The sequence below is a fragment of the Salmo salar genome, chromosome 22 (assembly GCF_965601325.2).
Source record: "Salmo salar chromosome 22, fSalSal1, whole genome shotgun sequence".
NCBI lineage: Eukaryota > Metazoa > Chordata > Actinopteri > Salmoniformes > Salmonidae > Salmo > Salmo salar.
This window is the reverse complement of record NC_138312.1, coordinates 4788813-4811786: the sequence shown is the minus strand read 5'-3', so window position 1 is coordinate 4811786 and position 22974 is coordinate 4788813. Positions and strand designations below refer to the sequence as shown.

The following is a 22974-nucleotide window of genomic DNA, read 5'->3' as shown; positions in this document are numbered from 1 at the left end:
TTAGTAAATGTCGGCAAAAAAGCATAATTAAATTGTTGCCAGAGGCACAGTTACAGTCACCAACGCTCTGGATAACATGAAAACAGCTCTGCTAGGGCAAGTAAAATGGTCAGAGTTTGGGTGGGGGTTAAAACTTACAATTATTCTTACGGTATTGCACACGGTCAGTGTGACCCAGATTGACTTGACACAACAACAGGCCAAGCAAGCTGTACAAACAAAACGGAAACAACGTCTTATTTAATGAAAGGGGTTGCAGTCTGCTGTGAAGCATTCATCCATGTATACTGGTAAGAGTCCAGCTACAGATATTATACGTTTCTAATTTTGTCAGAAAGTTGTTTTCATTGCAAGTTAAAGCTTACTATTAGCTAGCTAGCTGGTGTAAAATGGCTGGCTCGCTAGCTAACATTACTACACACAGATCATAAACGTAATGTTCTCAGAATGCCATCACGCATTGCTAGTTATAGCCTAATGTTAGTCAGTTAACATTGAATATATTTGGTTAACTTTAGCTAGCTATGACAATCGGTTTGTATTGGTATTACTCTATGGATTAGGATTATGGTTCATTGTTTAGCTACATGTCTAAACAAAAGACTCCACTTCGCCAGATGATTACATGACCCATCAAGTTAGCCAGGTGTGTCTGATGGTGATTAAGGCAATCTATTGAATAATAATGTGGAATTTGTCTTTCAGCATCAGTAGAACACGCCTGACTCTCCTTCACCAGTCACACAAGGAGTATGGTCTCATGCCTCCCATCAAAAAGAGAGCTGGTCCAAGCAAGCACCAGTTACACCTGAAGCATGAGGACTTGCAGCTAGTGGTGAACTTCAACAACTATGCAGAGGAAAATGCAGTAGTATTACCAGGACGCCACCCAGGACACAAACACTTTGGTAGAAAGCTGCTGCCATCCAATGTGACAAAAGCAGCAGTGTGGCGTCTCTACAAGGAATTTGATGACAACACTTGGTATGTAAAGAATAAACAACACGTTTTCATTATTTAATTGACCTCCAACATGATTGGCGCTACTTTTATTGATCTCACATTATTTCTGTATTTTCCAGAGGTATGTGTAGTCGGGCTGTGTGTTATCATTTTAACTTCCAGTTTACACGATGATGTTTCTGTATGTAGTGCTGCTGGTCTGCACATTTGTAGTTAAGTGAAACTTACATGATAACGATGCATAAAAGAATATTATGTTTTACATTACATTTTCTTTTCATTAACTTAATGTTATTTTGTTGTTTGCAGGTGCACTATCCTTATGACCTTATGCGGCCAGGTCCCATCTACTTTTTAACTCCTCGTAACTGTAGTGGTTTGTGCTCTGGTATTGTGCCTGGCAGACCATCATGCACGAGCTCCACCAGTCTCGACCTTCACTTCCCCCTGACTGGTGCTTTGGCCTCATCAAGCTGCGCTTCAGAAATACCAGTGAACACTTGGTCAGAGATTGCTGGTGTTGTGAAGGACAGCACTGTGACAGGGGTCAACATCCCACAGCTGGTTGGACTGGAGGATAGTTCGGTGCTGGTTGAAAACTATGGCTGGCAACAACACCTGACTCCGTACTTCAGGCCGCTGCCACAGTTCAAGCAGTACCTGCACATCAGGTGAATATCATTTTCATTGCATTAGGTTATTCTTCTTATCTAAACTTGGGAGGTGAATTGATGTTGTGCAAGCACCACCTGGACTGGACACAGCTAGACAAACGTATGTTTTTGAGAAGATGCTGTACCAGGCGGTGATACAGGCCAACAGGATGCTCTCGATTGTGCATCTGTAAATGTTTGTGAGGGTTTTAGGTGACAAGCCAAATTTCTTCAGCCTCCTGAGGTTGAAGAGGCTCTGTTGCGCTTTTTCACCACGCCGACTGTGTGGGTGGACCATTTGAGTTTGTCCCTGGTGTACGCCGAGGAACTTTCCACCTTCTCCACTACTGTCCCGTCGATTTGGATAGGGGCGTGCTCCCTCTGCTGTTTCCTGAAGTCCACGATCATATCCTTTGTTTTGTGGACGTTGAGTGAGAGGTCGTTTTTCTGACACCACACTCCGAGTGCTCTCACCTCCTCCCTGTAGGCTGTCTCGTCGTTGTTGGTAATCAAGCCCATTAATGTTGTGTCATCTGCAAACTTGATTGAGTTGGCGGCGTGCACGGCCACACAGTCATGGGTGAACAGGGAATACAGGAGGGGGCTGAGCATGCACTCTTGTGGGGCCCCAGTGTTTCGGATCAGCAAAGTGGAGATGTTTCCTACCTTCAACACCTGGGGGCGGCCTGTCAGGAAGTCCAGGACCCAATTGCACAGGGCGGGATCAAGCTTCATGATGAGCTTGGAGGGTACTATGGTGTTGAATGCTGAGCTGTAGTCAATGAACAGCATTCTTACATAGGTATTCCTCTTGTCCAGATGGGATAGGGCAGTGGGCAGTGTGCAGTGTGATGGCGATTGCATCATCTGTGGACCTGTTGGGGCGGTATGCAAACTGAAGTGGGTCTAGGGTGGCAGGTAAGATGTAGGTGATATGATCCTTGACTAGTCTCTCAAAGCACTTCATGATGACAGAAGTGAGTGCTACGGGGCGATAGTCATTTAGTTCAGTTATCTTTGCCTTCTTTGGTAGAGGAACACTGGTGGCCATCTTGTAGCATGTGGGGACAGCAGACTGGGATAGGAAGCGATTGAATATGTCCGTAAACACACCAGCCAGCTGGTCTGCGCATGCTCTGAGGAAGCAGCTAGGGATGCCGTCTGGGCCAGCAGCATTGCAAGGGTTAACACGTTTAAATGTCTTACTCAGGTCAGCCACGGAGAAGGAGAGAGGGGAACCGCAGTCCTTGGTAGCGAGCCGCGTCGGTGTCACTGTATTATCCTCAAAGCGGGCAAAGGTGTTTAATGTGTCTGGGAGCAAGACGTCAGTGTCTGTGACGTGGCTGGTTTTCTTTTTGTAGTCCGTAATTGCCTGTAGACCCTGCCACATACGTCTCGTGTCTGGGCAGTTGAATTGCGACTCCATTTTGTCCCTATACAGCATTTCGCTTGATTGATTGCCTTGCAGAGGGAAAAACGACTGTTTATATTCGGCCATATTCCCCAACCTCTTTTCATGGTTGAATACGGTGGTTTGCGCTTTCAATATTGTGTAAATGCCGCTGTCTATCAACAGTTTCTGGTTGGGGTAGGTTTTAATAGTCACAGTGAGTACATCATCTCCAATGCAATTGGACTCACTCACCGAGTCAGCGTATAAATCGATTATTATTGTCTGAGGCGTTCCGGAACATTTTCTAGTCCACGTGATGAAAACGATCTTGAAGGGTGGATTCCGATTGGTCAGACCAGCATTGAATGGTTCTAGTCATGGGTACATCCTGTTTGAGTTTCTGCCTATAGGACGGTATGAGCAAGATGGAGTCGTGGTCGGATTTGCAGAAGGGAGGGCAGGGGAAGGCCTTGTAGCCGTTCCAGAAGGGAGAGTAGCAATGGTCAAGAGTTTTTGATGCACAAGCGGTGCAGGAAATGTGTTGATAACTCTACGGTAGCGTTTTCCTAAGATTTGTTTTATTATAGTCCCCACCTACAATAAATGCGGCCTTAGGATATGCTGTTTCCAGTTTGCACAAAGTCCAGTGTAGTTCCTTGAGAGCCATCATGGTATCGGCTTGAGGGGGAACATACACAACAGAGTAAAGGAACTCAAGTCTTTTTGTTCACCCGACTAAGAATACCTCACAATCAAATGGCAACTACATTACCTCTTTAGAGAATTCTCTTCGGTCATCGTCAGGATGACAGAAGGGCCTTCCTGTACGTAACGGCAATCACGCCATGAGTAGATAATCATCAAACATACCTCCCCCTTTCTTTTTCCCAGAGGATTCTTAATTCCTGTCTGCGCAATATACTGAGAACCCAGCTGGCTGTATGGACGGGGAATTATATCCGGAGAGAGAGACATGATTCCATGAAACAGAGTACAGTCGTGGCCAAAAGTTTTGAGAATGACACAAATATATGAAGAGTGATCAGATAAATTGCAATTAATTGCAAAGTCCCTCTTTGCCTTGCAAATGAACTGAATCCCCCAAAAACCATTTCCACTGCATTTCAGCCCTGCCACAAAAGGACCAGCTGACATCATGTCAGTGATTCTCTCGTTAACACAGGTGTGAGTGTTGACGAGGACAAGGCTGGAGATCACTCGGTCATGCTGATTGAGTTCGAATAACAGACTTGAAGCTTCAAAAGGAGGGTGGTATTTGGAATCATTGTTGTTCCTCTGTTAAACATGGCTACCTGCAAGGAAACATGTGCCGTCATCATTGCTTTGCACAAAAAGGGATTCACAGGCAAGGATATTGCTGCCAGTAAGATTGCACCTAAATCAACCATTTATCGGATCATCAAGAACTTCAAGGAGAGCGGTTCAATTGTTGTGAAGAAGGCTTCAGGGCACCCAAGAAAGTCCAGCAAGCGCCAGGACCGTCTCCTAAAGTTGATTCAGCTGCGGGCTCCGAGCACCACCAGTATAGAGCTTGCTCAGGAATTGCAGCAGGCATGTGTGAGTGCATCTGCATGCACAGTGAGGCGAAGACTTTTGGAGGATGGCCTTGTGTCAAGAAGGGCAGCAAAGAAGCCACTTCTCTCCAGGAAAAACATCAGGGACAGACTGATATTCTGCAAAAGGTACAGGGATTGGACTGCTGAGGACTGGGGTAAAGTCATTTTCTCTGATATTTGGGGCATCTGGAAAAAAGCTTGTCCGGAGAAGACAAGGTGAGCGCTACCATCAGTCCTGTGTCATGCCAACAGTAAAGCCTCCTGAGACCATTCATGTGTGGGGTTGCTTCTCAGCCAAGGGAGTGGCCTTACTCACAATTCTGCCTAAGAACACAGCCATGAATAAAGAATGGTACCAACACATCCTCCGAGAGCAACTTCTCCCAACCATCCAGGAACAGTTTGGTGATGAACAATGCCTTTTCCAGCATGATGGAGCACCTTTCCATAAGGCAAAAGTGATAACTCCGTGGCTCGGGAACAAAACATCGATATTTTGGGTCCATGGCCAGGAAACTCCCCAGACCTTAATCCCATTGACAACTTATGGTCAATCCTCAAGAGGCAGGTGGACAAACAAAAACCCACAAATTCTGACAAACTCCAAGCATTGATTATGCAAGAATGGGCTGCCATCAGTCAGGATGTGGCCCAGAAGTTAATTGACAGCATGCCAGGGCGGATTGCAGAGGTCTTGAAAAAGAAGGGTCAACATTACAAATATTGACTCTTTCATCAACTTCATGTAATTGTCCATAAAAGCCTTTGACACTTATGAAATGCTTGTAATTATACTTCAGTATTCCATAGTAACATCTGACACTGAGGCAGCAGACTGTGTCATTCTCAAAACTTTTGGCCACGATTGTATGTTACAGTCCATGATGTCTCTCGAAGGAGATTCTCACCTTGAGCTTGTCTACTTTATTGTCCAGGGCCTGAACATTAGCGAGTAATATACTGGTAAGCGTTGAATGGGATGCACGCCTCCTGAATCAGAGTCTTGGAGCATGCGGGGGTGGGGGGGGTGTACGAATAAAGGGTCCAATTCAGGAAAGTCGTATTTCTTGTAGAAATTCTGGGGAGTTACAGCCGCTCTCATCTCCAAAAGTTCTTTCTGGCTGTAAGTAATAGTGCAAAGGACGTTCTGAGCTAATAATGTGAGAAATAACACACAAAAAACGAAATACTGCAAAGTTGCTTAGGAGCCATAAACAGGGCGACCATGTCTATCAGTGCCATTTTGTTAGGTTCGGCCCTCTCAAGTCTCGTAGATCACTGCTCTCTTTTCATTTATAAGGCCATCTTGTGCAAACTTCCGCCATACCTTACTCCATTGTTAAATTACAGATAGACGAGTCACCAGACCCGATAACAGGGATGGGGGACGCTGGAGATCCCTTCGATTCCACTGAGGGTAGATCTGCATTCAGATTTTTTGCACCTTACGTGTGGAATGATCTCCAAATGCCTTTAGGGCATTTCAGACAGGGCTTCATAGATAAGTAATTTCAGATAGAGCATTTCAGACACAGCCCAACATTAAAGAGCCTTCAAAGTCAACTCTGATTTATCTTGTTTTAACAAATACACCAGAGAAATATGTTTCTACTGGTTTCCTCGCCCAAGATATTAGTGACCATTGACCAGTTGTTTGTGTCAGAGAGCCTTGTGTCATCACAAAGAGGAACTATAAAAACTTCAGCGAACAGGCTTTTTTTTTTTACATTATCTTTTTTTAATGACCCGGATTGTATTTCAGCTATCCCTGAACCAGATTTAGCATTCAGCCTTTTTGCAGATGTTTTCTATGCTATTGTGGATAATTATGCTCCCTTCAAAAAAATGAAGGGTTAAAGGTAGATCGAATGCATGGTACTCTCCGGAATTATCAGAAGTCATTCATAAAAGAGATGATGCTTGGGTCAAGGCCAGGAACACAGGATTAGGTCTGGACTAGCAAGCGTTTAAGCAATTGAGGAATCATTGTGTTAGAAATCAGAAAGGCTAAATCTGATTATGTAACCGCTCTTTCGGATTGTAATGGGAACCCGGCAAAATTCTGGAAAACTGTCAAATCCCTAAAGGGTTCTACTTCCTCCTCTCTGCCACAAGACATTAATTCAGACACAAAAAATTGCTATCATTGATGTATTTAATCACCATTTTATTTCAGCGAGCTCCCTCTTTGAAATAACTTCCAAGTCTATTCACAATGATACCGGGCTGGATTTTGATAGGGGAAACTTGCTGAATGATAAGATAAATGCTTTTTAAAGCTGTTATTTTAGGCTATTTACAGAAGAAAAAAGTCCTGGATGCTTTGCTAGCATTAGACAACAAGAAATCCACAGGGCTGACCAATTGGATCCATGTTTGCTGAAGTGTGCAGCGCCCATTCATTGTGGGCTCAATAACCCACATTCATGAGCTCGTGCTGCAATTTCATAAGGGCGGGGAGAGTAGTGATCTTAATTACAGACCCATTTCAAGGCTTCCTTGTCTAGCTAAGATTCCTGAATCCTTGGTTAATGTACAGCTTTACTCTTTTTTATCTGAGAAATGTATTTTGAATGTAGGCCAATCAGGGTTTAGGCCTAGGCATAGCACTATTACAGAAATCACTTTAGTTGTTAATGATCTTCTCAAAGCTTTAGACACTAAAATGAAATGTGCTGCTTTGTTTGTGGACCTGTCAAAATCTTTTGATACTGTTTAACATTTTACTAAATAAGTTGTCCTCGATAGGCCTGAGCTCTGACACATGTTCATGGTTTCATGATTATCTTAGTGGCAGAACTCAGGTCATCGTGATTGGTGGGGTTAAGCCAGAATTTCTTGAAGCACAAAGGTGTTCCGCAGGGTTCGATACTAGAACCTGTTCTTTTCATTATTTATATAAATGTTATTGGTCAATCTGTAAAAATAAATATATAATCTAAATGCGGCTGATACTATTATGTACGCAATTGCCCCATCTGCTGACCTGGCTGTGACAAGACTACAGTCCGATTTTGCAGTTGTGCAGGAAGTCCTTACTGATTTAAAACTCGTACTTAATATGGGCAAAATACATGTTTTCAAGTTCTAGTAAGATTGTCTCAATTGCATTCTCTTTACTCATCGGATGGTTAAATAATCGAACAAGTTAAGTTGCTGCATGCAAATACCTTGGTATTTATCGTTTTTTAAAAAACATACGACTGAGCTTGTTAATAAACTAAGATTTAACGTGGGCCTTCTTTTTTATAGAAAAAGATCTGGTCTCTCTCTAGTCAGCAGGAAGCAGATTGTGCAGTCAACCTTTCTACCTGTTCTTGATTATGGTGATACTATTTATCAAAGTGCAGCTGCCTCTACTCTTAAACCCTTGGATGCACTTTTTCATAGCGCCCTTCGTTTTATCACAAGAGACAGTTTTATTACTCGTCACTGTATTCTTTACCAAAGGTTGGTTGGACCTCTTTGAAGTCACATAGATTACAAAGCCCTGCTCCACAAACTTCTGACTTTAAAATGACAAGTTATCAAACCTGTTCACAGGGTTGGTTAACTCTGGAGACTCCTTTGGTGTCTACAGAGTGACACGGAACCCAAATCGGTCGTGCGCTATCGTGCATAAATGTATTGTGTCCCCCAACACCAAACGCAATCATGACACACAGGTTAAAATATCAAAACAAACTCTGGACCAATTACATTAAATTTGGGGACAGGTCGAAAAACATTATACATTTATGGCAATTTAGCTAGCTAGCTTGCACTTGCTAGCTAATTTGTCCTATTTAAATAGCTTGCTGTTGCTAGCTAATTTGTCCTGGGATATAAACATTGAGTTGTTATTTTACAAGGTCCTCTACTCTGACAATTAATCCACACATAAAAACAGTCAACCAAATTGTTTCTAGTCATCTCTCCTCCTTTCAGGCTTTTTATTCTCTGGACTTTATATTGCGATTGGCAACTTTCATAAATTAGGTTCATTACCGCCACAGACCTCGTTCATCTTTCAGTCACCCACGTGGGTATAACCAATGAGGTGATGGCACGTGGGTACCTGCTTCTATTATCCAATGAGGAGATGGGAGAAGCGGGACTTGCAGCGCGAAATGCGACACAAATAGAACTGACTTCTATTTTAGCCCTTGGCAATGCAGAAGCTCGTTGGTGCGCGCGAGCAGTGTGGGTACAATAATTGAATAATATAGATTTCTAAATGTATTTTGCAACGCTCACGCACGCGACGTGAGTGGTATAGTCAGCCTTTAAATTTCTACAATACACTTTAAAATTGGAAATATTTGTGCCTCTAGGGCATTTCAAATGGTTGTTCGGGGACCTTTTTACTAAAGAATGTGTCTGTTTTTTATGATTGTGTTTTGCTTTTTGTGTATTGTATATGAATGTGTAGTTTGACGTGTATATTGTATTTTGGTGTGTATTGTGTTATACAGGGCTCATCTAAAAGGGACCTTAAAATGTTAAATAAAAACCTTGAGGCTTTTTAAAAAGATCAATTAAGAGAAGATGAATTCAGTGTAAAAAAATTCAAAAATTACTTAGTTCCATTGACATCAATGCATGACATTGACTACAGTCAAAGTGAATTATTCCTCACACAGAGCAGCATGGATGGAACATGGATAGACATTGAACAGAGAAGGCATTTCTGATCGCAGGAGAGGACCACTAGGGTGCAGGCCTGGTCTTTAGCAAGGGACTACTCATAACACTCACTGTTATGTATGTTGGCCTTGGCTCGGAGAAGCAGTTTAAGACACTCTGTTCTGTTGTGCAGACAACAGTAATGCAACGCACTGTTTCCCCTGGCAGTCTGGACATCCAGATTGTTGCTGTAACAAAATCAAAACACAACACAGTTACACTCATACAATACACTGGGATATAAACCTTTGACATGTTAGACTGACTAAGAAGAACACAGGAGCCACTGTCTGACAAATCCATGATGAATAACAACCATCTACTCGGCATGTTTGGCTAACATCCTTGACATGGTCCCATAACTTAGAAGACATACAGTAAATCTAATCTATGCGCCAGTCTCATCTGGTGTCCTGTGTGAACTTAAGTATTTCTCTCTCGCTCGTCCTGAGCCAATGCCTACCTGGCTACCTGACCTGATGACTCTTGTTCTGCCTGGGGCTATGGAACCCTGACCTGTTCACCAGATGTGATACCTGGTCCCGAACCTGCTGTTTTTGACCAACTCACTCCCTCTCCCTCCCCCTCCCCACCGCACCTGTTGTCTAGACCTCTAAATGCACAGCTATGCTCAGACCTCTAAATGCCAACTGACATTTAATCCTTGCAACCAATATAATGTAGATTTAGCTGCGAAGAGACAATCATTAGATCACTTGTTTTGGAACTGCCCATATGTTGCTTGTTTTTGGTCACAGGTGGCAAAAAAATTGCAATATTTACTTGGTGTTAACTCTGAAAATAGCACTGCCAGGTGAATTTGAAATGTCATAGTTAAATCGATCAATAATATAATAATACTCTTATCAAAAAATGTCTATCTTTAATTTACAATCTGTTGAAACTATGAGAATAGAAACATTCAGAACTTTTGTGAAACATCACAGCACTGTGGAAAATACACTATATATACACACATACAAAAGTATGTGGACACCCCAGGAGAACGCTATCTGCCCGAATGCATAGTGCCAAGTGTAAAGTTCGGTGGAGGAGGAATAATGGTCTGGGGCAGATTTTCATGGTTCGGGCTAGGCCCCTAAGTTCCAGTGAAGGGAAATCTTAATGCTACGGCATACAATGACATTCTAGACGATTCTGTGCTTCCAACTTTGTGGCAACAGTTTGGGGAAGGCCCTTTCCCGTTTCGCATGACAATGCCCCTGTGCACAAAGTAAGGTCCATACAGAAATGGTTTGTCGAGATCGGTGTGGAAGAATTTGGCTGGCCTGCACAGGGCCCTGACCTCAACCCCAATGAACACCTTTGGGATGAATTGGAACGCCGACTGAGAGCCAGGCCTAATCGCCCAACATCAATGCTCAACCTCACTAATGCTCTTGCGGCTGGGCGCCCCGCAGCAATGTTCCAAAATCGAGTGGAAATCCTTACACCAGTTATAGCAACAAAGGGGGGGACCAACTCCATATTAATGCCCATGATTTTGAAATGAGATGTTTGATGAGCAGGTGTCCACATACTTTTGGTCATGTAGTCTATATGGCTGCTAGAAATCATAACTGGATGGTCTTCAGAGATAGATGGAGGCTGGGACAAAAAACAAACAAAAGATAACTAATATAAAATATACTGTCCTTAAAATGTATATAGTACGCATAAGCTGGAAGTAGACACCTAAGTAATGTTGTCCATTAGTTTACTCCAATTAGGGTTGGTGGTTGTTTTATGACAAAATTGCACAATTTAAAGTGGCTTTTTATTGTCCCTAGCACAAGGTGCACCTGTGTAATGATTATGCGGTTTAATCAGCTTCCTGATATGCCACACCTATCATGTGAATGGATTATCTTGGCAAAGGAGAAATGCTCACTAACAGGGATGTAAACAAATGTGTACACAACATTTTAAAGAAATAATAATAACAATGGAACATTTCTGGGATTTTTTATTTCAGCTCGTGAAACATGGGACCAACACTTTACATGTTGCATTTATATTTTTGTTCAGTGTATATTTACAAAAAAATATGTAGTGTGTGTGTGTGTGTGTTGGGGTGTCAGTGTAAGTATGTGTGAGTTTTTGGGTAGAGTCCGGTGTGTGTGCATAGTCAGTGCAAGAGAGGTAGTTGAAAAGGGGTCAATGCAGGTAGTCCGGGTAGCCATTGGATTATCTATGGCAGTCTTATGGCTTGGGGGTAAAAGCTGTTCAGGGTCCTGTTGGTTCCAAACTTGGTGCACTGGTACTGCATGCTGTGTGGTAGCAGAGAGAAAAGTCTATGGTTTGGGTGACTGGAATCTTTGACCATTTGTTTATCTTTCCTCAGACACCGCCTGGTATAGAGGTCCAGTGATGTACTGGGCCACAATCAACACCCTCTGTAGTGGCTTGCAGTCGGGTGCGGTAATGGAGCCAGTCAAGATGCTCTCAATGGTGCAGCTGTAGAACCTTCTTAGGATCTGACAGTCCATGCCAAATCTTTTCAGCCTCCTGAGGGGGGAAGAAGCGCTGTCGTGCCCTCTTCACAACTGTGGGTGTGTGTGGACCAGGTTAATTCCTTAGTGATGTGGACACCAAGGAACTTGAAGCTCTCGACCCAATCCACTACAGCCCCATTGATGTGGATGGCGGCGTGCCCGCCCATCCATTTCCTGTAGTCCACGATCAGCTCCTTTGTCTTGCTGAACAGCATTCTTACATAGATATTAATTTTGCCCAGGTGGGTGAGGGCACTGTGAAGTGCTATTAAGATTGCATCATCTGTGGTTCTGTTTGGGCGATATGCAAATTGAAGTGGGTCCAGGGTCCCTGGGATGATGGTGTTGATGTGAGCCATGACCAGCCTTTCAAACCATTTCATGGCTATAGATGTGAGTGCTACGGGGCGATAGTCATTTAGGGAGGATACCTTGGTGTTTTTGGGCACGAGGGACTATGCTTGAAACAAGTAAGCATGCTCAAGGCTGTGTACCCCTTTGTAATCCGTGATAGTTTGCAAGCCCTGCCACATCCATCGTGCGTCAGAGTAGGATTCAATCTTAGTCCTGTATTGACGCTTTGCCTGTTTGATGGGTTGATGGAGGTCGTAATGGGATTACTTATAAGCATCCAGATTAGGGTCCTGACCTAATGTTATTAATGTCGTCGTTCAGGCACGACTCGGTGACACATAAGATATTACAGTTTTTAATGTCCATTTGTTAAGATATATGTGCTTGTAGTTCGTCTATTTTATTTTCCAATGATTGTATGTTGGTTAATAGGACCGATGGTAAAGGCAAATTACCGACTCGCCGCCGGATCCTTACATTCTTGAAGAAGATGGTGCCGACATAGATGGTCACTTCGCGTTCTTAGGAAACTATGCAGTATTTTGTTATTTCTTACATTGTTACCCCGTGGAAATCTTAAGTCTTATTACATACAGACGGGAAGAACTTTCGGACATAAGAGCAACGTCAAATTACCAACATTACAACCAGGAACACGACTTTCTCGAAGCGGATCCTCTGTTTGGACCACCACCCAGGACAATGGATCGGATCCTAGTAGGCGACCCAAAACAACGGCGCCGCAGAAGGGGCAGACGTAGTATATAGTAGTATACACTACTCGCCAATGTTGACAACAAGGTAGACGAAATTCGAGCAAGGGTTGCCTTCCAGAGAGACATCAGAGATTGTAACATTCTCTGTTTCACGGAAACATGGCTCACTCGGGATATGTTATCAGAATCGGTACAATTTCTTCACACATCGCGCCGACAGAAACAAACATCTCTTTGGTAAGAAGAAGGGCCGGGGTGTATGCCTTATGATTAGTGAGTTGTGGTGTGAGCCTAACAACATACAATAACTCAAGTCCTTTTGTTCACCTGACCTAGAATTCCTTACAATCAAATGCCGACCACATTATCTACCAAGAGAATTCTCTTAGATTATAATCACAGCCCTGTATATCCCCCCCACCAAGCAGACACCTCGACCGCCCTGAAAGAACTTCATTGGACTCTATGTAAACTGGAAACCATATATCCTGTGGCTGCATTTATTATAGCTGGGGATTTTAACAAAGCTAATCTGAAAACAAGGCTCCCTAAATTTTATCAGCATATCGACTGCGCGACCCGGGCTGGCAGCGTTCTGGATCATTGCTACTCTAACTTCCGTGACGCATACAAAGCCCTCCCTCGCCCTCCTTTCGGCAAATCTGACCACGACTCCATTTTGTTGCTCCCAGCCTATAGACAGAAACTAAAACAGGAAACGCCTGTTCAACGCTGGTCGTTCCACGCTTCAAGATTGCTTCGATCACGTGGACTGGGATATGTTCTGGATAGCCTCAGACAACAATAATGATGTATACGCTTATTCGGTGAGCAAGTTTATTAGCAAGTGCATCAGTGATATTGTACCCACAGTGACTATTAAAACCTTTCCCAACCAGAAACTGTGGATTGATGGCAGCATTCGTGCAAAACTGAAAGCGCGAACCACTGCTTTTAATCATGGCAAGGCGACCGGAAACATGAGCAAATACAAAACAGTGTAGCTATTCCCTCCGCAAGGCAATCAAACAAGCTAAGCGTCAGTATAGAGACAAAGTAGAGTCGCAATTCAATGGCTAAGACACGAGACGTATGTGGCAGGGTCTACAGGAAATCACGGACTACAAAAAGAAAACCAGCCCTGTCGCGGACACCGACGTCTTGCGCCCAGACAATTTAAACAACTTCTTTGTTCACTTTCAGGACAGACACGGCCCACTACCAAAACCTGCGGGCTCTACTTCACCGCGGCCAATGTGAGTAAAAAACATTTAAACATGTTAACCCTCGCAAGGCTGCCGGCCCAGCCAGCATCCCTAGCCGTGTCCTCAGAGCATGCGCAAACCAGCTGGCTGGTGTGTGTGCAGACATATTCAATCAATCCCTATCTGCTGTTCCCACATGCTTCAAGAGAGCCACCATTGTTCCTGTTCCCAAGAAAGCTAAGGTAACTGAGCTAAATGACTATCGCCCCGTAGCACTCACTTCCGTCATCATGAAGTGCTTAGCGAGACTAGTCAAGGATCATATCACCTCCACCGTACCTGACACCCTAGACCCACTCCAATTTGCTTACCGCCCCAATAGGTCCACAGACGACGCAATCGCAATCACACTGCCCTAACCCATCTGGACAAGAGGAATGCCTATGTAAGAATGCTGCTAATCGATTACAGCTCAGCATTTAACACCATAATACCCTCCAAACTCGTCATTAACCTGTTAGGGCTAGGGGGCAGTATTGACACGGCTGGATAAAAAAAACATACCCGATTTAATCTGGTTACCACTCCTACCCAGTAACTAGAATATGCATATACTTATTACATATGGATAGAAAACACCCTAAATTTCCTAAAACTGTTTGAATGGTGTCTGTGAGTATAACAGAACTCATTTGGCAGGCAAAACCCTGAGACATTTTCTGACAGGAAGTGGATACCTGATGTGTTGTATTACCTTTAAACCTATCCTATTGAAAAACACAGGGGCTGAGGAATATTTTGGCACTTCCTATTGCTTCCACTAGATGTCACCAGCCTTTACAAAGTGTTTTGAGTCTTCTGGAGGGAGATCTGACCGAACAAGAGCCATGGAACGGTGATGTCCCATTAGACACCTGGCGCGCGAGTTCATGTTGGGTACCCTCGTTCCAATACGTTATAAAAGAGTATGCATTCGTCCACCTTGAATATTATTCATGTTCTGGTTAAAAAAGGCCCTAATGATTTATGCTATACAACGTTTGACATGTTTGAACGAACGTAAATATATTTTTTCCCCTCGTTCATGACGAGAAGTCCGGCTGGCTTAGATCATGTGCTAACAAGACGGAGATTTTTGGACATAAATGATGAGCTTTTTTGAACAAAACTACATTCGTTATGGACCTGTGATACCTGGAAGTGACATCTGATGAAGAGAATCAAAGGTAATGGATTATTTACATAGTATTTTCGATTTTAGATCTCCCCAACATGACGTCTAGTCTGTATCGCAACGCGTATTTTTCTGGGCGCAGTGCTCAGATTATTGCAAAGTGTGATTTCCCAGTAAGGTTATTTTTAAATCTGGCAAGTTGATTGCGTTCAAGAGATGTAAATCTATAATTCTTTAAATGACAATATAATATTTTACCAATGTTTTCTAATTTTAATTATTTAATTTGTGACGCTGACTTGACTGCCGGTTATTGGAGGGAAACGATTTCCTCAACATCAATGCCATAGTAAAACGCTGTTTTTGGATATAAATATGAACTTGATAGAACTAAAAATGCATGCATTGTCTAACATAATGTCCTAGGAGTGTCATCTGATGGAGATTGTAAAAGGTTAGTGCATCATTTTAGCTGGTTTTATGGTTTTGGTGACCCTGTCTTTGAATTGACAAAACATTACACACAACTCTTGTAAATGTACTGTCCTAACATACTCTAAATTTATGCTTTCGCCGTAAAACCTTTTTGAAATCGTAAAACGTGGTTAGATTAAGGAGATGTTTATCTTTCAAAGGGTGTAAAATAGTTGTATGTTTGAAAAATTTGAATTTTGACATTTATTTGGATTCAAATTTGCCGCTCTTGAAATGCACCTGCTTTTGATGGAGTGCACCACGGGTGGCACGCTAGCGTCCCACCTAGCCCATAGAGGTTAAGCTCGAGACCCTGGGTCTGGACCCCGCCCTGTGCAACTGGATCCTGGACTTTCTGACGGGCCGACCCCAGGTGGTGATGGTTGGAAACAACATCTCCACTTCGCTGATCCTCAACACAGGGGCCCCACAAAGGTGGGTGCTCAGACCCTTCCTGTACACCCTGTTCACCCATGACTGCGCGGCCATGCACGCCTCCAACTCAATAATAAAGTTTGCAGACGACACAACAGTAGTAGGCTTGATTACCAACAACGACGAGACAGCCTATAGGGAGGAGGTGAGGGCCATCGGAGTGTGGTGTCAGGAAAGCAACTTCTCAACCAACATCAACAAAACAAAGGAGATGATCGTGGACTTCAGGAAACAGCAGAGGGTGCACCCTCCCTAGCCACATCGACGGGACAGCAGTGGAGAAGTTGGAAAGCTTTAAGTTCCTCGGTTTAATGGACATGGACAAACTGGTGCAACAACTGTCTGAAATTTGGCTTGTCACCTAAAACCCTCAGAAACGTTTACAGATGCACAATTGAGAGCATCCTGTCGGGCTGTATCAACACCTGGTACGGAAACTGCGCCATCCACAACCGCAGGGCTTTCCAGAGGGTGGTGCGGTCTGCACAACGCATCACCGGGGGCAAACTACCTGCCCTCCAGGACACATACAGCACCCAACGTCACAGGAAGGCCAAAAAGATAATCAAGGACAACAACCAGCTGAGCTACTGCCTGTTCACCCCGCTACCATCCAGAAGATGAGGTCAGTACAGGTGTATCAAAGCTGGGACCGAGAGACTGAAAAATAGCTTCTATCTCAAGGTCATCACTGTTAAACAGCCATCAATAACAGAGAGGCTGCTGCCTACATACAGACTTGAAATCATTGGCCACTTTAAAAAATGGATCACTAGTCACTTTAATAATGCCACTCAAATGGTGTTTACATATCTTGCACTACTCATCTCATAGGTATATACTGTATTTTATACCATCTATTGCATCTTTCCTATACTGCTCGTTCATTGCTCATCCATATATTTGTGTGTATATATTCTTATTCCATTACTTAGATTTGTGTGTATTAGGTAGTTGTTGTGGAATTGTTAGATTACATGTTAGATATTGCTGCACTGTTGGAACTAGAAGCACAAGCATTTCGCTACACTCGTAATAACGTCTACTAACCATGTATGTGACCAATACATTTTTATTTGATTTGAGATGCCGGGAGCTGACGCTGGTCGTAGTTCATGTGGGGTCAAACGACATCAGAAGGGCTAGCTCGGGAACATCTGAAAATGTATTTTAAAGAACTGACTTGAGCATTTAAAGACTCCAAAAAACGGCCAATCATTTCAAGTCCAGTACCATCGTTGGGCCGAGGGTGTGAAAGATTCAGCAGGCTACCGGCATTACATATCTGGCTAACTGTACTGTAGCTCTGCTGGAATCACTTTTATAGATAACTTTGACACCTTCTGGAAACAGAAGGTACTCTACAGCAGGAACTCTACGAGGGGTACGCGCACAAGTTGTTCTGCTTCCACAAGCATATCCAAAGCTGGCATCAGTAATTCTACATTTGCTGTTAGCCCAGCTAGCATGGACACTGACAGTTGTGAATCTGATGCAGCCGAAGAGCTACTGCCCCCTTACACGGGAAAGCACCGAACAACAGACAGGGACGTTGGAACATCGAAGAGGTGCAAATATGATGAGAACTACATTGATTTGGGGTTCATTTATTTTGGGAGTAGTGCCTTTCCTCAGCCACAGTGCGTTATATGTGCAAAAGTGCTATCTCACAACTCGATTAAACCTTGACTCTTGCGCAGACATTTACAAACAAAACATGCCAATTTGAAAAATAAGCCACAGGAGGTTTTTGAGCGAGATTTAAGACGACTTTTGAGTAGCAAGACATGTATAAAAGCAACAGATACCACTAATAAGAAGGGGCTAGAAGTGTCTTACATGGTGAGCTACTGAGTTGCTAGGACAGGCAAGCCCCATACTATTGTGGAGGACTTCATTCTTCCTGCTACCACGGATATGGCTGGGACAATGCTAGGGGAAAAGGCCAAAAAAACAACACAGACAATGCCTTCATCAAACAACACTGTTTCACGACGCATCAGTGACATGGCAGGAGATGTTTTGAAACAATTACTGCTTCGCAAACAAGCCAGTGAATTCTATGCGTTACAGCTAGATGAGTCAGACGTGGTGGGCCTGGCACGTTCATGGGGGGGTCAATTAAGGAAAACATCCTCTTCTGCAAACCAGGACAACAGGAGAGGATATTTTTTTTAAGTACTGGACATCTTTGTGACATCAAATGGACTTTGGTGGTCAAGATGTGTTGGTATCTGTACTGATGCCGCAAAAGCCATGACAGGGAAACATAGTGGAGCGGTAATGCACGTGCAAGCAGTTGCTCCCAACGACACTTGGGTACACCGCAGCATCCACCGAGAGGCTCTTGCTGCCAAGGGAATGCCTGACAGCTTGAAAGACGTTTTGGACACTACAATGAAAATGGTTAACTTTGTTAAAGCAAGGCCCCTGAACTCTCGTGTATTTTCTGTATTTTGCAATGATATGGGCAGCGACCATGTAACGCTTTTACAACATACAGAAGTGCGCTGGTTATCAAGGGGCAAAGTATTGACACATTTTTTTAAATTGAGAGACAAGCTTAAAGTTCTCTTTACTGACCATAATTTTCACTTGTCTGACCACTTGCATGATGACGAGTTTCTTACACGAATGGCATACCTGGTTGATGTTTTTTCTCACCTGAATGATCTGAATCTAGGATTACAGGGACTCTCCACAACTATATTCAATGTGCAGGACAAAATTGAGGCTATGATTAAGAAGTTGGAGCTCTTCTCTGTCTGCATTAACAAGGACAACACACAGGTCTTTCCATTATTGTATGATTTTTTGTGTGAGAATTAACTCAAGCTTACGGACAATGTGAAATGTGATATAGCGAAGCACCTGAGTGAGTTGGGTGCGTAATTACACAGGTACTTTCCCGAAACGGATGACACAAACAACTGGATTCGTTATCACTTTCATGCCCTGCCTCCAGTCCACTTACCCATATCTGAACAAGAGAGCCTCGTCAAAATTGCAACAAGCGGTTCTGTGAAAATTGAATTTAAATCAGAAGCCACTGCCAGATTTCTGGATTGGGCTGCGCTCAGAGTATCCTGCCTTGGCAAATCGCGCTGTTAAGACACTGATGCCCTTTGCAACCACGTACCTATGTGAGAGTGGATTCTCAGCCCTCACTAGCATGAAAACTAAATACAGGCACAGACTGTGTGTGGAAAATGATTTACGACAGACTCTCTCCAATACAACCCAACATTGCAGAGTTATGAGCATCCTTTCAAGCACACCCTTCTCATTAACCTGTGGTGAGTTATTCACAATAAGGTTTTATATGTAAGATGGTTAAATAAAAGGGCAAAATTATTATTAATTATTATTATTATTATTATTATTATTATTAGTGCCCTGGTCCTATAAGAGCTCTGTCACTTCCCACAAGCCAGGTTGTGACAAAAACTCACACTCATTCTTATGTTTAATAAATGTATCATATTGTGTGTGTGTGGCAGACTTACAATGATGGCAAAAAAACTACATTTATGAGAGCGCTGACCCTGGTGGTAGAGGGGGTATGCAGCTGGAGGTTGAATGTTTGAAGGGGTACGGGACTATAAAAAGTTTGGGAACCACTGCTCTACAGGAATGACGGAGTCCATCCCAATCATCTTGGCTCCTGGACTCTGTCCACACATTTCAAGGCTGCGTTGAGACAATGACTTATCAATGACCCATGACCAGCTCAGTTAATCCCTACCATTGTGACAATGAGTCGTCATAATGCTGCATCTAATGTAAATTATCCTAGGGGCTTTGCCACACAATGTAAGTTACTTAATTTATGTCCCTCTAATTGCCCTGAATACCTCTGTTTATCCTACAGCTATACGGTTTGCACTGAGGCGGTGTGCCCTAGTAGGAAGACCACTGTGTGCAGCTCACCCTGCACTATCAGCTCCAATATAAGTAACATGAGCAAGTCTACTTCTGATAAGCTTCCCAGTAAAGCCTTAAAAACAATCAAGCAACCCAGAAAAGTGCCAACAAATAGGCCATATTAACATATGCAGCCTGATAAACAAGGTCCATGAAGACAATAACTTGCTTGTAACAGATGACATTCATATTCTGACTATTTCTGAATCTCACTTAGATAATACCTTTGATGATACAGTGGTAGCAATACATGGTTATATCATCTACCGAAAAGACAGAAATGCCAACGGGGGCATGTGAAATATTGTTGAAGTAATATGGCTACAGGTTCATCTGCCTCACCTAAAGCTCATTCTTGTGGGAAGCTGCTATAGACCACCAAGTGCTAACAGTCAGTATATGAATAATATGTGTGAAATGCATGTGTAATCAGCGTATTTGTGTATTTTGTGTGTGATTTTTCTATGTGTATTTTCTGGGTGATTTAAATATTGACTGGCTCTCATCAAGCTGCCCACTCAAGAAAAAAACTTCAAACAATGACTAGTGCCTGCAACATGGTTCAGGTTGTCAGTCAACCTACCAGGGTAGTTCCAAAGCACAGGAATGAAATCATTAACATGTATTGATCACATCTTTACTAATGCTGCAGAAATGTCCGTTAAAGCAGTATCCAAATCCATAGGATAGTGATCACAATATAGTAGCCATATCTAGGAAAACCAAAGTTCCAAAGGGTGGGTCTAATATAGTGTATAAGAGGTCATACAATAAGTTTTGTAGCGATTCACATATTGATGATGTAAAGAATATTTGCTGTTCTGTGGTGTGTAATGAAGAGCAACCAGACACTGCACTTGACACTATTATGAAATGTATTATTCCACTTGGCAACAAACGTTGACACTACACATCCAAGTATATCTGACAAAATTATGAAAGACAAGAATTATACTTTTGAATTCCGTAAAATCCGTGTGGAATAGGTATAAAAATTATTGTTGTCTATCAACAATGACAAGCCACCGGGGTCTGACAATCTGGATGGAAAATTACTGAGGATAATAGCAGAGGATATTGCCACTCCTATTTGCCACATCTTCAATTTAAGCCTACTAGAAAGCGTGCACCCTCAGGCCTGGAGGAAAGCTAAAGTCATTTGGCTATCCAAGAATATTAAAGCTCCCTTTACCAGCTCAAATAGCCAACCAATTAGCCTGTTACCAACCCTTAGTAAACTTCTGGAAAAAAATGGTATTTGACCAGATACACTGCTATTACACAGTAAACAAATTGACAACAGACTTTCAGCACGCTTATAGGGAAGGACACTCAACAAGCACAGCACTTACACAAATGACTGATGATTGGCTGAGAGAAATCGATGATAAAATGATTGTTGGAGCTGTCCTGTTAGACTTCAGTGCAGCGTTTTGACATTATCGATCATAGTCCGCTGCTGGAAAAACATATGTGTTATGACTATACACCCCCTGCTATAATGTGGATAAAGAGTGGCAGCTATCAAGATACCTGCCCAGCGTTATCCAATGAGGTTGCAGGGCGGGCCCAACAGCTCAGTGGAAACAGCAGAGCGTAAGAGAGAGAGAGAGAGCAATAACAATAACGTGTTGCACATATGTGACGTAGTACGCAATTTTCGGGGGCCACCTTTGGCTCGTGGGTGCTGCTTTCAGAACTACTGTCTACAAAGTATACAAAAGTACCAGAGAATCTCTTTAAAGCCACAACAAACATCATGCAAGCGTTCAGAGCACAGTTAACAGTTTAGAATGAAAAGGGCAAGGGCCACATTGGATGGGATTGTCCCTTTGAGCTATAGGAATATAGGGACATTACTAACAGCATTCTTCCATTTCTTTTTTCATGCATTATAGCTCTCTTGACTATCCCTTGAAATAAAAAATCTGTATTAATGCTGCATAAAATTACTTACCAGTTGTGAACAAGAAAGTCCACAATATGAAGAGAGGTCCTATCAGCCAGCAGGACAGCCAGGTGGAGTGCAGTTTCCCCTTTCTCCTACAAACATGGGAGGGTTGAGTTATGGTTAAGAGTCTGGCGCCCTGTCCAGAACCAATCCCTATCCCCTAGACATAGAGGGAAGGATGGGTGTAAGCAATATGGCTAAGATTCCACCTAGCCTATCAGAGGACAGGGATTAGCTATCACCATATATGTAAACCTATATAATACTTTCAGAACTCCACAGGTGTCTAGGGGGTAGGGGTTGTTTTGGGACAGGGTCTACATGCACAGGGGTATGGAGAAAGGTTTTGTCTAGGGTGATGGTTAGTCATTGTGTAAGTATACTTACAGTATGTACCTACACAGGGCTGGCTAAACGCTGGATGAGGTCAGTGTTAGGTACTACGTTTATCGGGTTAGAGTTTGGATTAGTCATTGGGTGTACCTGCACAGGGTTGGCCAGAGGTTGGCTGAGGTCCAGTCTCACGGCATAGAGCTGGAGCAGGCTGAAGATGTCTCGGCTGCACACCGCCTCCTGTAAATTCCTTCTCAAAGTGGAAAAGGAGCTGCTGCTGTGCTGGGCAAACTGACACTCCATGTACTTACACAGGATGAAGTCCTTACGCACCATCCTAATGATAGAGAGGCAGGGAGGATGCACTCATTACACGATACAGATGGGTATTGCAATTGGGAAATCAGAGCCATATGAAGAGTAAAAAAACAGCCATTTATACATTTCAATGAGAGATATAGTAGGCTACTATGATCAACATCTAAGACAAACAGTAAGTCTTTTATTTTACCTTAATTCAACTAGGCAAGTCAGTTAAGAACAAATTCTTATTTACAATGACGGCCTACCCCGGCCAAACCCTAACCCCGACGACGCTGGGCCAATTGTGCGCCACCCTATGGGATTTCTAATGACGGCCGGTTGTGATACAGCCTGGAATC

General features: G+C 43.1%; 1 protein-coding gene across 1 annotated transcript in view; it reads right to left on the bottom strand.

Moving 5' to 3' along the window:
• Window positions 1-22974, bottom strand: part of unm_sa1614 (un-named sa1614) — a 117436-nt gene that overhangs the window by 56791 nt on the left and 37671 nt on the right. Inside the window, exons 17-19 of the mRNA XM_045705329.2 lie at window positions 22463-22649; window positions 21986-22071; window positions 9324-9439 (exon numbers count right to left, since the gene is read on the bottom strand). Of these exons, the coding sequence (XP_045561285.1) occupies window positions 9324-9439; window positions 21986-22071; window positions 22463-22649 (389 nt within the window). The remainder of the gene's footprint in view (window positions 1-9323; window positions 9440-21985; window positions 22072-22462; window positions 22650-22974) is intronic.